The 17,363-nt window shown below is 45.5% G+C and overlaps 1 protein-coding gene across 4 annotated transcripts in view; it reads left to right on the forward strand.

Annotated features, from left to right (window-relative positions):
• Nucleotides 1-17,363, forward strand: part of LOC144938132 (phosphatidylinositol 5-phosphate 4-kinase type-2 alpha-like) — a 203,688-nt gene that overhangs the window by 52,579 nt on the left and 133,746 nt on the right. For 2 of the 4 annotated variants that reach the window (XM_078865847.1, XM_078865849.1), the window contains exons 2-3: nt 4,799-4,896; nt 10,993-11,028. In XM_078865847.1, the coding sequence (XP_078721973.1) occupies nt 4,799-4,896; nt 10,993-11,028 (134 nt within the window). The remainder of the gene's footprint in view (nt 1-4,798; nt 4,897-10,992; nt 11,029-17,363) is intronic. The other 2 variants (XM_078865848.1, XM_078865850.1) reach the window with 1 other exon arrangement.

Raw genomic sequence — 17,363 nt, forward strand, 5'->3', positions numbered from 1 at the left:
TTACAGTATGAATTAAACGAAGGTAGTGCTACCTATAAAATAAAGACACGCAAAAATAACAAAATGAGAGAGGGCATACTCAAGGCAAAGCTAAAATAAATAAAAAATCTTGCAGAGTTTCCTGAACTGTTCGGTGCTCGGAGCCAATCTTCGGGCTTATCATGTGGTTCACGAGTGTGTGTCTGTCTTTCACTTAGATTGGAGAGTGTCTTACTTTACAGAGGGTACGGTAGCATGTGTTTTCATGGCTGATTAAGTATTGTTGGTTTATTTCTCTGTTTGGAATAGCTTGCAATGCTGTATGTAATTTTTGCATTCTTGAATAGCTGTCATGTACTGCTTTAAATAGGTTTTAATGTATACAGTATATTTTTTATTATTATGCATCGAGACATGAAGCACCGTTTAATGATGGCTTATCAGCACAGCATTACTAACCACTTTGTGTTTCTTGTGCATCCGTGCTGTCACTCCAGAGTCGTTATTTATTTATATTTGCGTAGGCGTGTGCGTATTATCGTTATCATCCTTATTATTTTGACGGCCTCTCCTCATAATGCTATCTCACTTGTGCCTTTTGATTCTGAACTCTTGCAAATCGAAGCAATTGGCGGAGAGTGGTGCGTTTTCGACAACGTTTACTGCCGGTTCGTGCGGTTGCAGGCAATTTGAGCCGCGGGATCAACAGATCAACTTCCATGCGTTTTGTTGTTTTGTGTGTGTTTTTTTTTATTATCGAGTAGTGTTGAATGTCAACTGGATTTGCTAATCCTGTGTTTTAGAGAAAGAGAAACCTCGCATCTTGCTCTTTCAATAGTACATGTTCTCTCCAGTGGCGTTGCTACGAAGAATGGGTAAAAGAATACGTGCAGAAAATGTTCATGCGTGCTTCCCCTGCGTGTGTATTCTCCACATCGATGCGAGTGATTATTTAGAGTTTTATTTTACACGTAGGCTTTCGTGACCAGAGTTATCCACAATTGGGTTTCTCCACAACTGGCTGTCGCCTGATGCGGCTGGTTGTAATTACCGGCGAAACGTCGTACTTGAATGGTGAATGTTGTGGGGGTTTACGGTCCAACACACCACAGGTGTGCTGTACTAGTGACGAATTGGCACGTTTTGTTTACGTGACAACCCTTACTAATTGGCTGTGTTGGGTGGTGGCGGGCTTAACGACACATTTATATTTACGCTATTCAACCCAAAAAAAACTATTATGGATTTGAGTTTTGTGGGGTCCCCCTGGCTGTACGATCGGCAGGTCACCACCAGCATTGATTCAAGCGAGCTCGACTCTGCTGATGAGACACTGCGTGTCGTGTCGTCATTATTGCAGAGTGTTTGCCTGTCTAGAAAACAATGCGCTGCTGAGATGATGTGCTTGCCAGAAGGCCATGCGGCTGATGGTTGTTGTGTAAGAGCAATGCTTTTATTATTTACGTGAAAAGCTGGATATATGATATTTGAATTACATGTTTTGATAGTAAGGGCACTTTTATATTAAAAGAATGTGGATACCCAAATGATGAAGATAAACACAACCCAACATTTGCATTTCAATGGCTCATAGGCACCCTTTTAACAATGGGGGATTGGTTTAATTTTACAGGATTCAAAGTTATAATCTATGGTGAAGCCGTGTGAGCATTGCTGAGAGAAAGTGCAGTCAGTCCGCCCTGTGTTTCATTTCCATGAATGTGTGTGTGCGCCAGGTGCGCCTTGTGAAAATGCCGTGAACTGAGGAGTTGTCAATTACATCGGATTAATTTCTCATGGTTCTCATGCCGGAACATTTTACTTGCGCTTGCACATTCATCTCTCGCTTATTTGTGGTATCAAAGAAAGCAAGTGCCTTGAATTTCTATATGCTCCCTATGATGTTTCTTGTCTCATTTGGTGAGTTTCATTAGCTGTTCAGATTGCCTGATAATGTGCAACATCGGAACTTCCAAATGTTCCACTTGAATTTAGTGTTTATATACAAAAAAATCACCTGAATCTTCCTAATTTATTTCTGTCGTATTCATGTGGTGCGTTCGTTAAGTAACCCGGAAGTAACGTGTGCCGCAGCGTAAACGCTCACAGGTTGACATTTTCCCACTGTAAAAGGACATTTGGGGTCACTGTCAGCACTGGCATTCCGTAAAAAAAATTGGCTTGAAGCCCGGTCCAGAATGGGGCTGAGGGGGGTGGCTGTAGGTGAATGTATGCAAGCAAGTATCAAGTTGTAAAATAACTCAAGACAGCCAATATCAATATGGGAACACATGGGAGGAAATGTCAGCCAACCCGTAAGCAGTGGAGAAGTTTGCTGTTTAGCCCACTCGATCAAGAGAGTTTAAGAACAAAGGGGAAATAAAAAAGCCGATCGGCAACAGCACAACACAAATCCCATCCGGCGGACGAGCAGCAAGTGTTGCTGACAGTGCAGCCGATGCTTTCGCTCAAGGGACTGGTGCCTCTCATCTCCACCGGCATGCAGGGGAAATGCTGCTGCTGCTCGCTGTTCTCCACAGTCCGTCATCGTTCAGCGACGAACAGCCGAAGTGTGGTCGTAAAACAAAGTCTGAATGAGAAGCACAAGCACTCACGACCATGATAGATGATGATGGTGTGGGGGAGACTTTGATCCAGCAGTGGGTTGATCATAGCTCTTGATGGTGTGTGTGGGCGCCACGGTGGCGAGATGTTAACTCACTTGTCCGGTATACAGGAGGCTGTTGGTTCGATCCCGAGACTGACGCTTGTATATTTGGAGTTTGAATGTTCTCCCTGTGGTCGTGTGGATTTTTCTCCTGGTCCTCTGGTTTTTCCCTCCACATTTAGAGATGTGCGTTGAGAGTATTTGGCTGCGACCATAAGTTTACACTGATAAGCCACTTCGTTGAGCTATCGTTTATGATAGCCAGGTCTCTCATCAGTGGGCCTTACCCAGTCAAATAAAAACTAGTTTAGTTTTAGCGTGTTTGTATTTATCTTGTAGTAAGGGTGATAGACACAGCACAACACATTCCTGCGGAGGGAGCTGGTAGGAACGTTGGGTTGCTCGGTCAATGGCCAGGGTCAACGGCGGCGTGGTGTATTCCGCAAATATGGGCGACAGTGAGGGCGGGCACAAGCCGGTGTGAGTAGGTTAAACGTTGAGTTTTATAAGGGCACCACGGGGTGACCAGCCCCTCCCCACCCAGCCCCACCCTCCCCACCCAGCCCCTCCCCACCCTCCCCTCCACATCCTCCCCTCCACATCCAGCCCCACCCTCCCCATCTAGCCCCTCCCCACCTTCCCCTCACCACCCTCCTCTCCCCACACAGCCCTTCCCTCCCCTCTCCACCCAGCCCTACCCCTCCCATTTTTGGATGCACGACGGACGTACGGACACCATAATCCCCATAATCCCCTGTGGGCTTGTGGAACCAGGAGGTTCCTACCAGTATAAGCGGCTGCTGCATCTCACCCTCTCGCTGGAGAGACACAGAGAGAGCAGTCCGTTCCCTTGTGCACAGTTTTGTGTCCACAACGCTGCATCGTGCGACATTTTAATTATAACGATTAGGAGGTGTAACGTTTGGGGCAATATACACATCTATTAATGACTTTAAAATCTAAGAAATATGAAATTCCAAGTTCAAAAGTTTATTACGAGTTCAATGTTTTTTGTAGAATGTCTCGGTTTAAATAATTGATATTGTTGCACAATTTTGTGCCGAGGGGTTTGCCAAGTTTTTTGCTTTGCAGTTCTGCCCTCTGTACCATCAACACCTGTGTTGCTAATATTTTATCAGGTGTTTATTCAGAAAAATAATGTTATATAAACCGGTCCATTGAGGGCCGCCCCACACCGTGTTTCATTGTGGGTATTTTAGTTGACCGTACCTCACCACGCTTGCTGATGTTTTGGCAAAATCAGGAGCAGAGCGGTAGGAGCACAGAAGTGTATTACAACAATGCATTTTACTGCACTGCCCACTATGTAGCCACGCAGCTGCCTTTCAGATCTGCTATGCATGGTGGTCACTTATCCAAGCGCAAAGCCAGGCGCAGGCCCTGCTTAGCTTCCAAGATCTTGATAGGACGCAGGCGCGTCCTGAGTGAATTGTTCACAGGAAGGAAACCTGCGTGCATCTCAAGTAGAGTATCTACAGTGTCTGCTTCTGCTCCGACACCTAACCCCCCTCTCCCAAATTATGCGACATACATGTTATAATTCCGCTCCTCTATTCATTGTGTGGCCTTACAAGGCGAGCTGATTGTTTGCCAAACTGGCGGCTAGTTGTCTGGATGTCTTGAGAGTTGGGCAACCGTGCACGTACAGGTTGGCTGGCGCGCATTGTCACGTCACGGAAGGTGTGCACGCGGTTTTCACGCCCTCGGGCAGCTGCTGCCGTAGACGCATGTCTCTGGTAGTGAATTAATAAGCAAAAAAAATGCGTCTCGTCGGTTGACTGGACTCTTGTTCCAATTGACGTTCGTGATGAAAAAAGGGCGCCTTTTGTTTAATACGGAATAAATGGGCACCCAAATCGGTTCCTTTACACATCTGTCCCTACACACACACCCACACACAGTCTTTAACACATTCTGAAATTATGCACTCTCAGAAGACTGTGGTGGGTGATGAGATGTGTAAAAGAAAATACTTTTGTTTGGTGATTTCTGTTGCATGCAATCATCCCAGGAGGGAGTCTTGTGTCTGGTCGCTTGCAGTGAGTAACACGGTGCTGTGCGTGTGTTTGCGTCTGCTCTCGCCACGTGTTTGCGTTGGCTAATTTCCTCCCCCCTTTCGTTTGGCCACAGATCAATGAGCTGACCCATGTGCCCATCCCCGTCATGCTGCTGCCAGACGACTTCAAGGCTTTCACGAAGATCAAAGTGGACAATCACCTATACAACAAGTAAGCCGGCTCTAGACCGCAACGTGTGTGCGTTTGTATGTACGCACGTACGATGAACTTCTCTCGCACCGTACGTAGCCAATCATGCTAATCATCGGAGGTGCCAGAGTCGCTGCTTCAGTATCATCACCGGCCATGATCTTATCCACTGCCGGATGAAGGCCTCCCCAAGTAACCATTTCTCGTAGTACTTGCGATGCCACAATCCATCTAGCTCCTGAAAATGTCTGGTCTCATGGTTTCCATTTTGTAGGGGGGTTCTCTTCGCTGGTGGGGGTTCGCTCCTTTTGCTGCAATTCTGTCACCGGTCTCCCCTCCCCCCCCCTCCCCGTTGGCTATCATCCCTTCTCGCGATGTGTGCTGCCCTATGTCCATTTGCTTTTCTTATTGGTCATTTTGACTTCTCCTGATTTGCATTTGTTCTCTTGATTCATGTGCACTCTTTGTCTCTGATTGTGATTCGCGAATGACTCTTCACACTTAAGATTTTGATCCATTTTATTCGTGATTGTTCTTGATTCTGCGTCGTGTGTCAAAGCTGGTGATTTGAAGTCGTTGAAAACGTATTTCTTTCAGCACGCTGTACTGTTTTTTGGGCTGCCGTGGTGGCGAGATGTTAACTTCCTCGCCTGGTATACAGGAGGTCGTGGGTTTGATCGCGACCCTGATGCCTGTATATTTGGAGTTTGCATGTTCTCCCCATGGTCGCGTGGATTTTTCTCCGGGTTCTCCGGTTTTTCCCTCCACATTTAGAATCAACATGCATTCAGAGTATTTGGCTGCTATAAATTTCCACGTGATAAGCCTCTTCGTTGAGCTGTCATTTGTGGCCAAGTCACTTCTGCAAAAGAGCTGGAAAGCTCCCTGGGCTTGATCTGGTAAAAAAGTCAAAATATGGGGAGTGTAGCAGTTAGCGCTTTGCGCTACGAACCCAGCTGCAGCACGGCCAACACCAGTGACGATTATCTGAACCACGTGATGAGAAGCCACTTTGTTGAGCTGTCATTTGTGGCCAGGTCACTTCTGAAAAAGATCTCTATAGCTCGGTGGGCTTTACATGGTAAAAATAAAAACACAGTTTAGTTTATTGTTGCTTTTTATGACCACATTAAATTTTCCAAAAGCTCTTGAATCCGCCTCTCGCTTGCCTCGGTATTTAATCGGTTTGATCCCAGTCTGCCTGAAGTGATTGTCCCAGATTTGCGTTGTCCGTCGCGCGCTTCACTCGGGTACCTCCTGCAGTTCTCCCCTCTTAGTCAGAAAACCTGCAATACTCTACTTTTGTTTCTGTCATAGTCTTCTTTGTTAAGTTCCTTTTCAGTCTCCACGTATAGCTGGCAATTTTATTTACGTACAAAGGAAATTGAAGATATTTGAAAATATGGATCTCCAGCACCTAATTATGTGGTTGTCATATGAAACTGTTGGAGCCTTATTTGAATGTGTGATGCTAATTTATTGCGGGATCAATCATAAGGTTGTAGTAATGAAAGCGATAAGTAACATTAAAAAAATGCATTTGGATAGATACCAGAACAGATTTCATTGTGTGTTTGCAATCGAACAAAAAAGTTAAAATAAAGTACACGAAATTACATTATCTTAAGATTGATTTTATTTATCTAAAATTGAAAGTGAGAGGCAAAGTTTTTTTCCTCCTAAACGACCTTAGGTCTCTAGCACCTAATTGTGTGGTTATCATATGAAACTGTTGGAGCCTTATTTGAATGTGTGATGCTAATTTATTGCGGGATCAATCATAAGGTTGTAGTAATGAAAGCGATAAGTAACATTAAAAAATGCATTTGGATAGATACTAGAACAGATTTCATTGTGTGTTTGCAATCGAACAAAAAAGTTAAAATAAAGTACACGAAATTACATTATCTTAAGATTGATTTTATATATCTAAAATTGAAAGTGAAAGAGGCAAAGTTTTTTCCCTCCTAAACGACCTTAGGTAAGTTGATTCACACGGCGGTCGCCAACACACTCCAACTCCTTGCGTGTGCAAACTCCATCCTGTATGTGGGGCACCCAGTTTATCTCATGGAAACAAGGTACAATTAAAGACAGACAACTCTCGATTATCCTGCGCTAATGATGGGGAGGACGGCCTCGGATAATTCAAAATCCCGGATAATCCCAAAAAATATAAATTTTGACCTTAAGGGAAAATCCATGAGTTATTAATTTATGTAAAAATCTCAGGTGCGCAGTTAATCTGCAAATCGGATAAATCGCACGCGGATAATCGAGAGTCTACTGTAGTAGTTCTGGGTGGGGGCTCGCTCCCTTTCCACTGGAGGGGAGGGGGTGGGGGGAGCCACCAACTCTACCATGTGACCCCTCCGCCACCATTTTAGTTTTTTACACTTTATTGCATCTCAGCGGAAATTAGTGGTTTTTATCCCCCAAAATAATAAGCAGATGTTGCTGCCAATGAAGCGTGGGGGCGTCTGAACGTACTCGCACTTGATTGGCGGCAATGTCTGCTTACTGTTTCGTGCAAATGCGGTTCTTATGAGGGCTATCAAGTGTGTTGAATGTGTGTTGAGGTAGTGCTGGCGCCTGCCTATATTACATAAAAAGCTTGGCCGCACGGGTTACCGAGTGGGAGTGGGGGTCTGATCGTCCCTCAAGATAAGCGATCTGCACTCCTCGTGCTTCCACTCCTTGAGGGCACTTGTGCGTAATGGAAACAATGCCTGGTGTAGTAGTGCCCTACCTGCACGTGACTGCACGGATTGGTGTGCAGAGGCAGTAGATTTTGGCGCCGGAAGGCCGCGGCTAAACAAGAGGGTGGCGGTGCATGCGAGAGCCATTGTGTCCCGAAGGAGCTGGCGGCAGCAGCAGCAAGCGCGGCAAGAGCACCCCCCCTCGCCCCCGAAGTATTGCGGCTGCTCTGTTAGGAGCGGCCCGGGGCCAGCGCATAGCTGGCGTGGTCACAAAAGCCCGACCATGAGTCCCCAGAAGGGGACGTGGGATGGTGGTTATTGAGCTGTGAACGTTGGGCTGCGGAGTCGGGCGCCCTCACAGTGAGCCCACCAGAGCATCATGGCGTGCCCATGGGGGTCCGTCTGGAGCAGTTTGAGACAAAGACGGCCTGGAAAAGTGCCTCTAATGTAATACATACCTACACGGGGAGGGGGGGCACATTCAGACAGAAATGTCTGAGAGGAAAGAATGCAAGGTTTGAGCTGTCAGAGGGGTGAGGTTTAAGCCCGGGACTCGATTGGGTCGAGCCAGAAGCTCTCCTAGGCTGCCCCCAAGAGTTTGACTTGGGGGAAGGCTTCTGAGCCCCAGACAGCTACCAGGCTGAGGAGAGCCTGAGAAAGACCACCTCCTGATTAGCAGGGCTCGGCGACGTACGGTGCGAAAGAAGTTCAACGAACATACATGCATACAACATGGGCATTCAGACAAGGATTTCAAGCAGACCGCTCACCTGGACTAAGGATTGCCTTGCTTGAGCCTGCTCCTGGCAGAAGTTAAAAATAGGCAGAGCGGGGGTGGGGTGCTGATGAAGATGACATGGCCGACCAGCCCTCTGTGAAGTGGGGCAGGGAAAATTCCAGCCGCAACTAAAGGGCACCCCTCCCTGATGCCAAGGATGTGCCAAGTGAGGATGAGAAGACCTCAGAGGATGAAGCCCCCCATTGCCAAAAGAGGCAAAGTATCCCTAGAGAAAGAGGGGGAAGGGGGGGAGTCTGCCTCATCAGCAGGGTCCAGTGGTGATGAGGATGAAACATTTGTGAGGGATTTTTTTGGTGGGGCAACGCCCACAAAATGGAGGCAGTAGCTTCAGAAGTCACAAGAGAAAAGTTCTGAGAAGGAAAGAGGGAAAAAGCCTTCCATGTTCTCTAAGTCAAACACTTGACTGATCTTCCCTTGGATCAAAATATGTGGGACATGATCCTGCATGAGTGGAAAAAGCTGGATCTGGGTTTTAAGTCCCCAAACAAGATTCACACTTCGCCGAAGAATCGGAGTGAGGCTCCTACACCAAGTGCGGTTCTTGAAGGAGCTGGCGGTCATGGAAACACACATGCCCGCTTAAATTCTTGGGACCTGCTGTCATAGAAGAACTCCTCAAGGCACAGTGGTCAGAGGCAGGACAGATGCCAGAGCATCCATCTCCTGGAATTGAGAGCGATCCGCTTAGCCCTGGCACAGCTGACAGGGGTTGTGTCAGGCAAGGACGTGCTGGTCACTTGCTGCTGTGTGACATAGGTGGCGATGTCAAACAAAGAGTGCCCCCGCCCCCCACGTCCTGGAAGATGAGAACCTGGTCCATCTGCTGGCGTGACATCTAACCAGCATAGACGATGAAATGGTGGATTTGCTAAGCTGGGGACAAGCCGAACCCGGGCGAAGTGGACGCTTCATCAGGAGGTCTTCAAGCAGATAGTGGCCAGGTTCTTCAGTCAGAACAGAAATAGATTGGTTTGCGTCTCAAAGAGAATGCCATGCCAGGTTTGCCTCAAGGTTTTTTGGCAACAAGAGAGGATGGCCATGATGCGGGAGAAATCTACAGGGGAGGAGCGGAGGTGATCAGGTGGCTCCCAATTGGCCCAGGAGATCATGGCTCTCGGATCTCCTAGTCATGATGATGGTGCAAGCTTAGCAGCTACCACAGAGAGGAGTCTGGTGTCAAGGCCGACTGGTGTTGAACTTGACGGCCTAGAGGTTGAGAAGGGCCAGCTTCAGATGCTGCCGTGGAAGTGCAATATTTACTCTTAAAGTTATGAAGGATGTTGACGTAGAGAGGGTACAACTTGCACTGGAAAAACAATGTTGTGCAGTGTGGCCAGCATGGTGAGGTTTCTGCTGATGAATTCCATAAGTGCCTGTTGCTGGCTGCATGGAAGGTCAGATTGATGGCCATCTTGACATTCCTTAACAATGTGAGAGGAGTATTGTTGTTGGGCGTCAGCCAAAGTCATATCCCAGCCGCTTCAGAGCCACGAGACATTTTGCGTTGGCCTCCATTTGAGCCCCCTCATGATCCTGTTTCTGATCGCCATAATATCCGCAAGGTGGGTCAGTGAGCATACAGGCCTTAGTGGCTCAGCCACCATCGATGTTGATCTTAAAGGGAGCAGGCGGTCCCTTAGGAGGTCACTTAGATTTGTCCTCAAGGCCCTTTCCGACTTTTACGTCAACCTTGACATTGTCTTGCCATATTTTTGCACTGATTCTTTCCACTTGTGAGCGGAGGCTGGATCGCATAAGCTACATTCAGCAAGAGCAACCTCGCCTTGGAGCATCTATTTGTATGCGATGGCCAGCAGAAGAGCGGGGAGGGAGGGTGACCTCTTTGGTGAGGGAATGCATCCAAAAGGCCCTCAAAGATGAAGGTCTGGGTCACGCTGGGAGATGTGATCCCCATTCAAATATGGCCACGGTGATCTTGTGGGCTAGCTGGGCTGGAATGTTCAAGCGCTCACTAAAAGGCTGGACATGCTGGGTGTCCCAGGAGGGCCGATTTGGGACAACAGTCCTCTCAGCGGCACTGTCTCAGTCAGAGTTGAATGGAAAATGGAAGACATTTTTCCCCGCAACCTGTGGGCCTCTAATGGGTTCATATATATTGAGCTGCAGTGTGTTGGTGACCGCCATATGAATAGACACAAATTGACTTACATTAATCCAAATTCTTATAGGCGATTGCTGACACACTGAGTTCTCAGTACCTCTCCCTGCTAAAGTTGTTGTGTTAAAACTGTGTTTGTTGTTTGTGGGTGCATGTGTATATATTGAAATGAAAGGAGTTAATTGCCATTTAATAATTGGTCATATTTGACCATTTCCAGTTAACTGTAGGATGCAGGAGATAGTGCCCCTCCATATTCAACTCTGGTTGAAACGTCACAAATTAAAATGGTGAATGGAGTGGTCGAATGGTGAGTGGTTGGGGGGAGCCCATGCCTGGCAATATTATTTCATTATTACAATTTCACACGAGCTTTCCGGGTGCCCCGGCATTTGATGGAGTTCATAACGTACCGAGTTGGAGCATGTGTCGGCGACCGTCAATGAAAATTTGGATTAACATATAAGTACTAAATCCCTGTATTTATCTCCCGTTTACAGCCCTAAGTCCGGGGTTGGAAATTGCACGTACCTAAGGTAGGGACGAGTGTGGCTATAGAACACATGGCCCCATTTACATGTGCAGGAATTCAGGATACATCCACTGTCTTGGCCCTTTTGTGACCACAGTTCTATTTATTACAACAGGTTTTTATCTGTCACGTTTGTCAAACCACCAGACCTGCTGAATGTCATATGTCCACACGACCAGAAAAGTAATTTAACTTCAATCCGTCACACAGTGAGAACGCATTGCACTTAATCCAGACAGTCTGCATATTCACCCAGTGCCCAGCTGCACCTATCCAGGCTATTTAACACTTTGTGAAAACATCAAGAAGGCAAGTCATCCAAAAATATTGAGATCTTGAATTCCGTCTCCGTGACAGTATAAATGAAACCTGTTATTATTTTAAAACAGTTTTGTTATTTTGCATGCAAGTTTGCAGAAGCAACAACAAGATCGCACAGAATGACCACTGCGGATTTCCCAGAAACTGAACAAAAGATGCACCAAATGACATTGTTTTTCAGAAAACCGGTTTGCTGAAAGGGAATTCACACTAAGATGGTTGCCTATGAGCTACATTTGTAGCTCTCACTTATATTTGTATCTTATCATCAATTTTTTAGTGTGAAATGCATTTTCAACGTGCCGGTTTTCTGAAAACAAGATCAAATGGCATGTTTGTTGTTCATGTGTTAACCTGCTTTGTTCAGCTGTGTCAGGTGGTGGAGGGTCTACAACAGCATTTGGCTTTGGACTCGCGATCTGACCTAAAAAAATAATCTTTAACTGTAATATTGATTGCGAAAACCCTACGGGTGCAGTAATATTGATTATAATGTATACAGTGGCCACCACACTATGAGCACCTTGAGATTCTGTACAGTACAAAGCGTATACAAATTAGCAGCACATTCAGAGAAAAGACAATTTTAAGCACAGTCAAAACAAAAGTACAGTTGGCCATTTGTGCACCAATGCACCACACTGGACACCATCACCCGGTGCTGATGGAGAATTGTGCTGTGATGCATAATGAATGAGGGCATGGACACCTAATTTATGCACTTTCAGAGAAGCATGCGAGTGGTGAGGATGTCGACGGAAATTCTAAAGCCAAACAAAAAACAGTGGGAATAAATCGTTGAGCATATTATAAGGACGTAATGAGTCCAGTGTCAGGGGGGGAGACAGACAATTTTTAATTCTGGACTTGAGGAGGGAAATCTGCAGTGTAGACAACCAGGGCGGGTCATTTCGAGATTCAGCGATGGGAAAGGAGAAGGGGGGGGCGACCTGCTGTAGTTTGGAGGTTTGATTATGTGGCTTTACCCAGAGGCCTTTGGCTGTTGGCGCGAAGTGAATAGACAGGGGGAGTAGTGCGGCTCGAGGTAGGCTGGAGCAAGTCCATTGAGGATATAAAAATAGTTTAGGGCGATCTTGTACCCGATTACAGATCGAATTGAGAGCCAGTGAAGGGGATTTGAGAATTAATATGAAAGGTATTTGATCTCGTTTGTGGGTGCGAGTCAGAATTATGGGCACAGGATGTACGATCATCTGGAGTAAGGGAGAGGAAGCTGAAAGAGGAGAGTTAGAAAAGTAAAAAAAATGCTTAGATTAGAGTTTCAGCAGCAATGGGATTAACACCCTTGTGGATATAAGAAATACAACAGACACAATTGAGATATCTTGCAAATTTCTGATATGTTGAGGAGAGAAATGAACATCTGGATCAAAGACAATCGCCAAGGTTATGGACATTTTTATCAAGCGTAATATCAGAAATTCACAAGCAAATATTGGAACAAGGTTCACGAACAATAGCAGGCTTCTTACCGATGGGAAAGACCTTGGTTGTAGTAATATTCAGCTGGTCAGAGATCCAGGTGGAGGATAAGCCAAGGCAGGACAACAGGACGAGAGTGAAGTAAAAAAAACGGAGTCAATGACAATGAAAAAGAGGTTGAAGGTTGGTGTTGAAGCTAGGAATTATTTTGCCTGATTTGGTCGCAATAGGGATGGGCAGTGGACCAAGGATATAGGTTCAAGGAACACCATAGCATAGGGGCTTGTGAGAGGACAGCCCTTTTTAAGAGAGATGGAAATAGTGGAATGACAAATAAGAGTTGGGGCAACGTTTAAATTGTACCGGATAGACCAACGTAGTGGTCATGCAGGCGGTGAAGGACGACGGAATGACCGATGGCATAGAAAGGGACTAAAACTACACTATGAAAACTAAACTATTTTTTCAATTTTATTTTACTAGGTAAGGCCTACTGAGCTAGTAGCTCTTTTTCAGAAGCGACCTGGCCACAAATGATTGCTCAAGGAAGTGGCTTATCATGTGGAAATGTATAGCAGCCAAATACTCCAAACGCATGTTTCTAAATGTGGAGAGAAAAATCGGAGGACCCGGAGAAAATCCACGTGGCCACGGGGAGAACATGCAGGCTCCAAATATATAGGCGTCAGGATCGGGATCGAACCCACAACCTGTATATCAGGCGAGGTAGCTAACAGCTAGCTACCGGGACAGTGAGTCCAAGAAAGAAAAGGTAATGAGAGGTAATCGGACAGGTCCTCTACATGGATGTGTAAATCCCCGATGAAGATGAGCAGTGAGGGTGAGGAGAGGCCACGGATAAAAGTGAAATCAGTCAATTTAGCCACGAGAGATAGGCTGTGCCCTGCAAAATAAGTTAAGATTAATAGGGGGAGCTAAGAGGAGGGGTGGAGGGTGTTAAAATAAAGAATGTTTGTGAAGTGAAATAATTAGCATGAGCAAGGAAAAGACAAACCACACAAGACGGTTTGATTTGATTTAATTCTGTATTGGTTGACAACGCAATTAAAGATGCTCGCATGATGGGCTGCCTTGCCAATGTTTTGTCATTCGAATGTGCTCCGAGGTGTCCTTTGCTGTGACGTCAAGGACTGACATCTTGGTGCATTTGTCCCGCAGAAGAAATAGGTCACCCTCGATTGGTGAAGCCTGTGATGATTAATGAACAGGACTGACATGCTCCGCAAAACAATCAATTTTTTTTTATTTCGTAACAAAGTGCACACTGGATGTCACTTGTGAGCGAGAGCGTGGTTGACGTTTTATCTTTGGTAACACAAGCGCCATATATTTTCCCCCACTCGTTTGAATGTAGTGGTGCAGCCTTCACCACGGGCCCGTTGCTACTGTTGATATGCATGAAGATCGACTCTGATTAATCATTCTTGTTTACTGCTTACGCCGATGGAACGAACACAAAATTGGTGAAAAGCAATGCACACTTATGGCGTTCCTCCCTGCGGGGCACAGTCACTCTGCTGCAAACTTAAAAAATCCAGTGCTCCCATTGTTATTAACCCTTTCCCATTTCCTCATCAGTTTTTATTCCAATTCCGTTCTGACTTCGTACGTTTATGTCATCGGAACAGAATCCAATGGACTCCGAATGAAATCGGAAATTAAAGGCCATTTGGGAGGGCGTGTGGCACAGTTTAGCACCAGCTATCATAGAGTGCGGTTGTGTCACTGCAGTTCTCTGCGGTGAGTACAATGTCTTTAAAAACAATGACGCTACGCCTCTAAAGAAAATGAACGTTAAACCACTTGCGCGTTCCAAGGTTCAGCGGTGAAGAGGACCCCACCCTGCAACTTGCAGATGTCTTGGAATGGGAAAGGGTTAACGGTGTCCACAAAACTCATTGTGTACTGTTGTGGGAGAATGTGGGTACGAAATCAGTTAATATATAAATAAACCGTTAAGAGTTTTTACACATTAAAAAAAATAGAAATAACATTTTAGTTCATAATAGAGGTGTTATGGGTTAGATCGCGTAAATATATAAATCTTTCGTTAAACCCGTCACCACCCGACACAGCTAACTAGAAAGGGTTGTCACGTAAACAGAACATACTAATTCGTCACTAGTACAGCACGCCGGTGTGTTGGAGGGCCAAGCCACAACATTTACAATCTGAGTACAACATTTCGCCAGTAATTACAACTAGCTTCATCAGGCGACAGACAGATTTGTGGAGAAATCCACCTGTTTCGTTCCTTATATAGAGGCCTAGATGTGGTGACCATATTTCTGCACTCTTGAGTCAACGTACTGGTTTTAATTGTTTCGTCAGTACTCATGAGCATTTAGTGAAATATTATTTGACTATACAGGCGAGCCTCGCTTAATGAATGTGAAAATTTGCTACAACGATCAATTTTTATTCAGACCCATTTGTTCGCAAAACGAGCAAAATGTTCGCTGAGCGAGCTCTGACCGATCGATCAATATGCGTCCTGTGGCAGCAGGGGGCGCACGCCGGCCCGGAGCTGTTTGTTTACCAGCTGCGCTGTGTTCCTGCGTATATTGTTGTGTGGGGGACGGGGCTTCGTGGTGGCACTCTATTGAGTGGGTGGGGTGAGTGGGTTGGGGGAGGGGTAGGGTGCGTGGCGGTGCTAATTAATTAATTGCAGACGCTGAGGACAGGAAGTCGCGCTCCATCTTGCATCCCCGCATCGTGGGTATGAACCCAGAAACCCTGGTTCGAGTCTAAGCCACGGCTTACATTAGCTGCGAGTGATATTTGAACCGGTGGTCCTGCATGGCCCCTGCTGCTCCCTCCCCACTTTTACCATTTACCCTTTAAACAACACAAAAATGCCAGGCACCTGCAAGCACTGTGATTCTCCACGTGTAGTAAGTGTTGATATTCCTGCTTTATTGATTTATTTAAAATATATATCATTAATATTTCTCACATTTCAAAAGTTTTTCCAGAGTGGAACATTTTGGTGCTGAAATGTAGCTCAGCTTTTAACATGAGAGGGAGTCAGTGGGAAAACGATGATTGTTAAACGAGTTTTTGCTTACCGAGAACATTTTTTGCAGAACTTATCTGGCCCTTTAAACGAGACGACACGCTCGTACTTCGTAACTCCGCTCAAGTGCAAAGTTTATGAAGGTGGTGGAACATAGATGCAGGAGCATAGAATTACATTATGACAATAGCCTTTTGCTGCACTGCCCTCTCCTGCACGTAATGTAGGATTGCAACCTATAACACCTGTGAATTACAGTAGTCACCCATACACCATCCAGGCTCAAATGCTTGCTTAGCTTCCTCTGACATAAGTAATCTGGAAAGAGCCTCATACAACAATATTTACAACAGACTCTATGTACAATTCTTAATCTCCAACGAAATGTCATTCTTAAAGAATAATTTTTGAAGATAATGTTAAAGAACTCACTGATTGTTGTACCAGTACCCGCTATTAAATAGTAAGTGACGGTGACTGTGCCAGGCTAGGTGCACTTTGAGGCCACAGTGTACAGGCATACCTCCTATCGCACTCGGGGTTCGTTCTTGGTAAAGTGTGCAATAGGAGGTCAGTATAACTTGGTTCTAATGGAGATTCGTTACCCACAGCACTATACGAAACAGCACTATAGGATTCTAGATTTGAAGCTTTCCTGACTGCAAGGATTCATACTCTTAGTTCTTTCGGTAAAGTCACGTAGGTAAAAAATGAAATTAAAATTAATAAAAATAAATTTTAATTTCATTTTTTACCTACGTGACTTTACCGAAAGCACTATAGGAGGTCACTATAACACGGTTCCAGTGGAGATGCGTGACTGACAGTACTATAACAAACAGCGTTATAGGAGGTCATTGTAACATGATTTCAGGTGGAAATGTGTTTCTGACCGCTTTTTTTTTACCTCTGAGAGTTTTATAAGCGCTTCATTGGTGTATCGGTACTCGCTTTAATAATGATACATCTAGGAAAGCATTAAATAAATAAATAACGTTTATTGATAATGATATATATAATGCAATCGTTATGCACTCACCGATGCATTCGGGCGGAGCTTGCGTAAGATTAACCACCGTCTGCCATAGTCACACACCGTGGGAAGCTGTACAGCACAAACCAATGGGATTACTCGATCCATGGATCACCAATTAATCGATGCAGTGATTAATCCTTGATGAATCGATACTCTGACGTGCCTGTCGGATTGACTTTGAGCGGAATCGATACAACGGACAACTCGATTCAGGCTCCACAAGACCTCATGGACTGAGACACATTCCCTATGGCCAACGCCATGCCAACTTCCATTTATGGGCTGATCCGCATAGGAATTTTCCTCCAGGACAGAGGGCATTTTAAGGAAACGCCGTAACAGGAGGGAGCGCTTTAATAGCTATGCCTGTAAATGTCGTTAAATCCCCAGCAAACACACACATTGCATGAATAGATAATAATGGAGGTGCTTTTAAATGTGGATATTGGCTTAGTGCAGGAGTCTGCAACCAGAAATAATAGAAAGAGCCATTTTCTTCAAA

This window comes from Lampetra fluviatilis, chromosome 21, assembly GCF_964198595.1.
Source record: "Lampetra fluviatilis chromosome 21, kcLamFluv1.1, whole genome shotgun sequence".
Lineage (NCBI taxonomy): Eukaryota > Metazoa > Chordata > Hyperoartia > Petromyzontiformes > Petromyzontidae > Lampetra > Lampetra fluviatilis.